Here is an 8,304-nt window from a genome sequence, read left to right on the forward strand (position 1 = left end):
TGAAATGGCCAGTCTACAAGCTCACAACGTGTCAATGTAGATTGGCTAGTTGAAGTATTAAAAAATGTTTTTCAAAATAGTAAAAAAAAAAGGCAAAGAAGTTTAGGGATAAGGGGTTTAGCGGTGAGGAAAATGGAGCCCCTGATCTATTTCTCTCAAATGCTGAAATCAAGAAAGGCTTCATAATGAGTCACCCATATGCTTTTATGGATCAGAGATGTTGCACAGAAATATAACAATTATTGCTAACTGTCAAAACATTCAAGGGTAATATTATCTTTTAGGGATTGGACAAAAATAGTTGGTGTCATATATTTCAATAAAGATATAACACGATGACAATGGATTGACTTTGCTGCAAGGTCATGAAACATGTTAAGTACAGTTAAAACATTGTCCATTTTTTTTAAATAAATAACAGTTTTGCCTGGCTAATGCCATCTCTATGGTACAGCATCAGCGAGCTATTAGGCTACCACTAGATCTGGGGTAGGTTCCATACATTTTTTCAATATTTGTTCCATCACTGAGCATGAGTTTTGAATATAGTCCATACAGTCTCCGGTATTCAGTTGTTTTTTTATATGCCGAGTGAGTAACATCCGCCCTGGAAGTATCGCAACATCAACACACTATCAAATATCATGTCAACAAAGTTTAATGAATGCAATGTTCTTCTTCTCATGCTTTATTCTCTGCCGTTTCTATGGGGCAGCGGTGGCCGAACGGTTTGCGGAGCGGTCTTGATACCGGAAGGTCGCCAGTTCGAATCCCCGGACCGGCACGTTAAAATTAAGTGCCCTTGAGCAAGGCATTGAACCCCTACCATGAAATGTTCTATGAGCAGGGTGTGGCTGTAAACAAGCATCTCGAGCTTAGTCCACTTCCCTGGGTAAACAAAGAACTTTGCTTTGCTTTGCTTTCAGTCTCTGTGGAGCATCCTTTAGTCACAGGCGTAAACAATTCTCCACAATAACCTTCTGTCACAACTTGCATTCCAGCCTTGATCTGTATTTCAGCTAGCAGCTCTCAGTCAGATTTTTTTTTTTATACTTAGCTGAGCGGAACTAAACAGGGCTTTGAGAAGGACGCTGAAAAGAGTGACATTTTGTTCAGCTATATTTTGAAGGGAAGCCATGTTGTGGGCCTGTTCGCTGACACCTAGAGAGCCCATCCAAAGAAGGTCAGCAGCACTCTGTTTTGTGTCTCTTTGTGTGTCTGTGTGTGTGTGTGTGTGTCACTGTGTGTCACTGTGTGTGTGTGTGTGTGTGTGTGTGTGTGTGTGTGTGTGTGTGTGTGTGTGTGTGTGTGTGTGTGTGTGTGTGTGTGTGTGTGTGTGTGTCACACTCCAATCAACACACAGGAGTTCCAGTCTGTTGCGGACTTGGCCGCCAAGCTCCTTGCTGAGCCAATTCTGTTCAGACTGCAGGAGAGTCTGGGAATGTGTGTACATCAATCATCAACTAATAAAATCACTTTCTCAGATACAGAACCCACTCCACTGTCTGTGTGTGTGTGCGTGTGTGCGTGCGCGTGTGCGCCTGCGTGCGTGCCTGCGTGCGTGCCTGCGTGCGTGCCTGCGTGCGTGAGTGTGTATCATTATGCTCAATGTTATATATCAGAGGTAATGGTTGCACCTCATCATTCTCTGGAAAGCTTTTTTGAAGTCTTCATTGAAGATGGTGTAGATCAGAGGGTTGATGAGCGAGTTGAGGTAACCCAGCCACGTCAGGAAGTCGGCCGTCTCTATCGAGATGTCACACGAGCCACAGGTGTTGACGACCACCTCCTTGATGAAGAAGGGCAGCCAGCAGACCACGAAGGCCCCCAGGATCAGCCCCAGCGTGGACGCCGCCTTGCGCTCCCTGGAGCCCGAGATCCTCGGCCCCTGGGACAGCTGGCTCTGTCGCGAGCCGCCGCCGCCGCCGGCGCCGCTGCGGCGCGACTCGCTCCAGTGGGACTTCCTCCGGACGGGCTTGGAGACACGCACGCGCACGCGGTCACGGTCGCGGTCCCTTTCGCGCTCCTCCGTGGAGTCCGACTTCTCCGCGGGGTTCATGCAGGGGTCCGGGCTGCGAGGCCCCTCCCCGGCGGGGTGCGCCGAGGGGATGGCGCTCCCGTTGCTGCTGGCCATGCAGGAGTGGCGGCTGGCCCGACTGGCCTCCCGGCGCATGTAGAGGGTCTGCGCCGCCCGGTAGATCTTGTAGTACAGGATGAGTATGAGCAGCAGTGGGAGGTAGAAGGCTCCCAGGGTGGTGTACAGGGTGAAGGCCACGTGGTGGTGCCGGATGATGCACTCGTTCTCCTCCAGCGAGTCCACGCTGTGGTGCCGCCACAGCAGGGGCGGCGTGGAGATGAGCACGGACAGGAGCCACACCACGCCGATCATGGCGCCGGCCCGGGCGCCGGTGCGCTTGCGGGCGTACGCCACGGCGTCCGTGATGGCCCGGTAGCGGTCGAGGGCGATGACGGCCAGGTGCAGGATGGAGCACGTGCAGCACGTGATGTCCACGCTCAGCCAGACGGTGCACACCAGCCAGCCCATCACCCACGTCTCCTTCTGGATGTACACGATGCTGACGGGCATGACCAGCACGGCCACCAGCAGGTCGGTCACGGCCAGCGAGCAGATGAGGTAGTTGGCCGGGTGGTGCAGCTTGCGCGTCACGATGATGGCGCTGATGACCAGGCAGTTGATGATCGTGGTCAGGACGGCCAGCACCGACAGGGTCAGCGTGAGAAGGATCTTGCCCTGCGCCGCCGGGGGGTTTCCGGGGGCCTCCGCTGTGTCGTTGCCGCTGCTGCTGTTCGTGGCGAACCCCCCTTCGGTGCAGTTGGGAAAGTCCATTCTGCAAAGGAAGGAGGTGGAGAAGGCTGGGGATTAGCACGGCCCGGGGAAGCTCATGATGCCTTTCATAGCATCAAATGAAATCATGAATTTATAATTGTGCTGCGACTGTGCCAGTAAATTATTTGCAGCTTTTAATGTTACAGTATGTGGCTTCAACTCATGAGACATTTTACACTCAGAACTGCATACAATGTTGTTGTTGCACACAGTTACAGTTACATGTTTAAGTAACGTTTAAGAACCCACCCTGGTCAAGTATTAGTTCTATATAGAGGGTTTAAGTTTAAAGATGTGTCGTAATATTTGTATTTTTTCCAGTTTTTTCATGTGATTATGAGATGACAGTGATGGTTGTTATGTTGTTATGTGCAATGATGTCTTCCCTTTGTATTCAGGGTTTCTTCCACCTCCCAAGCTAATCAAGGACGGTATTTAAACCCAGCCGTGCTCTCCAGCACTCATGCACAGTTTTTTCACAGAAACGACGCATACGTTTCCGCTCGCTACAAAGCATTCTAAACACTTAGCTCAGCCGAAACATACCTTCGTTATCTACAACGATATATTCGTTCCGATGGCCTCGGACGACGAGGATTTCTCGCCTACTCCACCTTCGCCATCGACAGAGAAAAAGAACGCCCCCCCCCCCCCCCCCCCCCGTGCTCTCATCACCACCCCCCGCCCCCCAAAAGAAAATGTTGTTTTTATGTGGGCACGCCCACCAGTTCATTAAGTATGCCTGGTTTGCCTGGTGGGTGGTGATGGATGGTGATCCAGCTGCAAATCATTTACTGGCACAGTCGCAGCACAATTATAAATTCATGATTTCATTCAGCTAATTGGCCGCCGACCCCCATCTGAAAATATGTAGTTCCAGGGACCTCCCAAGAAGCAAAGATTTGAGTTAAAAACGTTCGTTCTGAAAAGAATATATATTCCAAATTTGCACCACATTTTCACGATTTTTCAAAAATAGCAGACCTACAAGCTTGTAGCGCGCCACCGAGTAGCTTGTAGATCTGCTATTTTTCAATAGGTAAATTATAACAATGTTAAAAACACCAAAAAGGGGTTCCCGCCCAAAATGGGTTAATGGACTGGTTGACATGTCCACATAAAAATGACAAATGCTGTACAGTGTACACTGTTTTTGAAGAAATAAAATCCTCCTTATATAACAATACCTAATGATCATGTTTTATCCATCTTCAACTAAACACTGGGTGAAAACCGCCGCAGTGCCGACCTACAGTACAGTGCAGTATTATATATATTAATATATTATACCTGCTGAGGCTGAAAGCGGTCCCTCTGGTAGTGGCTTCAGTCTGTGACACACAGCCTGCTGTGATCCATCCACGGTCCACTCTCTGGAGGTCCGGCCATCCCTGGACACCCTGCGTCACCCAGGAAGCTGCATGTAGCCAGGAGAGAGAGGAGCAGGAGAGAGGAGAGAGGAGCCAGGAGAGAGAGGAGCAGGAGAGAGGAGAGAGGAGCCAGGAGAGAGAGGAGCAGGAGAGAGGAGAGAGGAGCCAGGATAGAGAGGAGCAGGAGAGAGGAGAGAGGAGCCAGGAGAGAGAGGAGCAGGAGAGAGGAGAGAGGAGCCAGGAGAGAGAGGAGCAGGAGAGAGGAGAGAGGAGCCAGGAGAGAGAGGAGCAGGAGAGAGGAGAGAGGAGCCAGGAGAGAGAGGAGCAGGAGAGAGGAGAGAGGAGCCAGGAGAGAGAGGAGCAGGAGAGAGGAGAGAGGAGCCAGGATAGAGAGGAGCAGGAGAGAGGAGAGAGGAGCCAGGAGAGAGAGGAGCAGGAGAGAGGAGAGAGGAGCCAGGATAGAGAGGAGCAGGAGAGAGGAGAGAGGAGCCAGGAGAGAGAGGAGCAGGAGAGAGGAGAGAGGAGCCAGGAGAGAGAGGAGCAGGAGAGAGGAGAGAGGAGCCAGGAGAGAGAGGAGCAGGAGAGAGGAGAGAGGAGCCAGGATAGAGAGGAGCAGGAGAGAGGAGCAGGAGAGAGGAGAGAGGAGCCAGGATAGAGAGGAGCAGGAGAGAGGAGCCAGGATAGAGAGGAGCAGGAGAGAGGAGCCAGGATAGAGAGGAGCAGGAGAGAGGAGAGAGGAGCCAGGATAGAGAGGAGCAGGAGAGAGGAGAGAGGAGCCAGGAGAGAGAGGAGCAGGAGAGAGGAGAGAGGAGCCAGGAGAGAGAGGAGCAGGAGAGAGAGGAGCAGGAGAGAGAGGAGCAGGAGAGAGGAGAGAGGAGCCAGGATAGAGAGGAGCAGGAGAGAGGAGAGAGGAGCCAGGAGAGAGAGGAGCCAGGAGAGAGAGGAGCAGGAGAGAGGAGAGAGGAGCCAGGAGAGAGAGGAGCCAGGAGAGAGAGGAGCAGGAGAGAGGAGAGAGGAGCCAGGAGAGAGAGGAGCCAGGAGAGAGAGGAGCAGGAGAGAGGAGAGAGGAGCCAGGAGAGAGAGGAGCAGGAGAGAGGAGAGAGGAGCCAGGAGAGAGAGGAGCAGGAGAGAGGAGAGAGGAGCCAGGAGAGAGAGGAGCAGGAGAGAGGAGAGAGGAGCCAGGAGAGAGAGGAGCAGGAGAGAGGAGCAGGAGAGAGGAGAGAGGAGCAGGAGAGAGAGGAGCAGAGGCGGAGGGGTCATTTCCAGTGGTGGAAAAAGTACAAACATATTTTACTTAAAGGACCACTTCACCACTTTTCAACTTCTCTTCCTATAATCCACCATTTTTTCCTACTCAGTCTGTGTCTCATAGGAGGGCTGTGGGCAGTTCAGGAACCCGTCCACCAGTGACATCATCGATGGTGAATCCAAGCTAATAGAAACTGCAGGCTTTCTTTTCCTGAAAAGTTGCAATGCAAAAGTTGAAGCCATCGTTCTCACGATAATAAAAATCTAAATATATTTTAAAACAAAAACAAAATCTGCCTAATGATGATGTCACTGGTGGACGGGTGTCCGAACTGCCCAAAGCCCTCCTATGAGACACAGACTGAGTAGGAAAAAAATGGTGGTGTTTTATCATGAACATTAGTGAGGACCAATTATATGAAGACATGTTGAAAAGTGGTGAAGTGGTCCTTTAAGTAAAAGTACAGTTATTCTACTTGAAAGTTACTTAAGTAAAAGTAACCAATTAGAAGTAAAAGTATAAAAGTAGCTCACATTAAATGTACTTAAGTATCAAAAGTACTTGGTTTTAAAAATGTACTTAAGTATAAAAGTACAAGTAAAAAGTACAAAATGCTTTTCAAAATGCCTACAAAGAAATTAAGTCCAAAATGTTTCATCCTGTCAAAAGTGGCTTGCCATTCATTATCAATGGCATTTAATGTTATTATAAAATATATTTCACAGTCAAATACATATTAATTTAGGGGTCCTTGAATGGAGAGAGCCAATGCAAAACAGACATCATATTAAGCCCCACCCACTCCACTCTGCGAGGGCATTGGGCAAGCTGTCCTGTCACCCATCACAAAGATGGAGTGTCGCGATTTTTTTCCACCCTAAAACATGTTCATCAGCTCTTATTGTTATATAAGGAGGTATACTTTTTTCAAAAAAGTGTAAAGTATTTGTTAAAATGTTGTTTTTATGTGGGCACGCCCACCAGTTCATTAAGTATGCCTGGTTTGCCTGGTGGGTGGTGATGGATGGTGATCCACCTGAACTGAAGCCGCACCCACAGCTGTAGTTGTATGATAAAAGTGTGTGTGTGGAGACCTGAAGAAACCCTAAATATAAAGTGAATATATCATTGCACATAAAAACACCTCCAGGGTGTCTAATGAAGTACTGTCACCTCATAGACACATGAAAAACTGGAAAAATACAAAAATTGTGGCACTGTAAATGATTTCTCCATATAAATAATCGATCAAGAGCCAGAGCTTGAAAATGTCTTCTAAATCTAGTCAACAAAGCCTGCAGTATAGGCTATGAGATGTGGATGACATAATGTTATTTCAATAAAGTAGAAATACGAGGGAGAAAGTTGAAACAGCTTTAACTTTAATGACCGTCCCGTTCGACAGAAGTTTTGATGCAATGTAGAATGTACTAGACAATGTACAAGACTACAGTGAGTAGTATTGTCATCACCTGGGTGGGTGAGTTGTGTTGTACTGGAATGTGTTCACAACACCATCACCTGGGTGGGTGAGTTGTGTTGTACCGGTATGTGTTCACCTGGGTGGGTGAGTTGTGTTGTACTGGAATGTGTTCACAACACCATCACCTGGGTGGGTGAGTTGTGTTGTACCGGAATGTGTTCACAACACAGCCATGGAAAATAACAGCTATGATGACGAGCTGTCGAGCTGACGAAAACAGAGCCGATGCAGAAGCAGCGTGCGCGTGTACACACACAGTCACACACACACACACACACACACACACACACACACACACACACTTTATTCACCGCACCAGAGAGAGAGAGAAACGGGCGCTTCTGTCCATCTTTTCACCACCATCTCTGTGTGAATGTGAACGAATGAGTGAGGGCGAGGCGATGACTTTATAAACGTTATGCTGAAAATGTGGGGATTGTGAAATGACTGAAATCAAGCGAGCCCCGCATATTTCGCATGTTGTGCGCTCACTGCGCGGAAATATGCGATTAAGATTTTAATTTGTAACGAAAGGTGTCCAATTTTAATGTAGCAGATTAAAAGTACGATTTTTTTCCTTGTAAATGTAACGAAGTAAAAGTAAAATACTCAATAAAAGTACAAATTCTCAAAACTTGTACTTAAGTACAGTAACGAAGTAATTGTACTTCGTTACTTTACACCACTTTGTCATTTCAGGAAAAAGGAAAACAGAACTATGGGGTTTTCATTATTATATATATATATTTTTTAATTTAAATAAATTAGGACACCAAAAATAGGGACGCCAGCTTGAAAGTGCAAGGAATGTATGGCTGCAGACATAGACAAGACAACATAATGCATGTCAAATGTCACAATAAATACAAAAAATTAAATCAAATACATAAATGACGACCCTGGAAAAAAAGAGAACAAAGTGACAGCGGAAAGAAATCTATATATTCTTATCTTATAAAAAATACTTCCAATCGTATGTTACTCTTTACTGAGACTGTCGCTGTCCTCGTTTGGTATTGAGTCCGTCGTCGACCCACACTGACTGCCTAGGCCTGACTCACACCTTCACATCTAGCATACAACATTGATTCAGATTCAGATTCAGATACCTTTATTTGCCATTTGTGTATATACTGTACACACATAGGAATTTGCTTTGACATAACATGAGTGCATTCAATTCTTTTTTCACAAATACCAACAGACATAAGACAACACCGTGCAGGGAAATAAATATAAAGTGCAGGGCAGTAGTTCATAGTGCATCAAATGTTGCCGGTGATTAAAGTGCCGGTGTCACTAGGAGGCAGGGGTGGAAGGGAAGCCAGAGTCACTAGGAGGCAGGGGTGGAAGG

General features: G+C 47.6%; 1 protein-coding gene across 1 annotated transcript; it reads right to left on the minus strand.

Moving 5' to 3' along the window:
• Positions 1–1,618: 1,618 nt before the first annotated feature.
• htr1fa (5-hydroxytryptamine (serotonin) receptor 1Fa) lies at positions 1,619–4,239 on the minus strand (the record flags this gene model as incomplete). The annotated part of the gene is made up of 2 exons (XM_079530675.1): positions 4,139–4,239; positions 1,619–2,849 (listed from the first exon to the last, which is right to left on the minus strand). The coding sequence occupies exon 2, from the start codon at positions 2,846–2,848 to the stop codon at positions 1,619–1,621; it is 1,230 nt and encodes a 409-aa protein (XP_079386801.1). The 5' UTR covers position 2,849; positions 4,139–4,239.
• Between the last annotated feature and the right edge of the window lie 4,065 nt (positions 4,240–8,304).

The sequence above is a fragment of the Electrona antarctica genome (assembly GCF_951216825.1).
Source record: "Electrona antarctica genome assembly, contig: scaffold_180, whole genome shotgun sequence".
Lineage (NCBI taxonomy): Eukaryota > Metazoa > Chordata > Actinopteri > Myctophiformes > Myctophidae > Electrona > Electrona antarctica.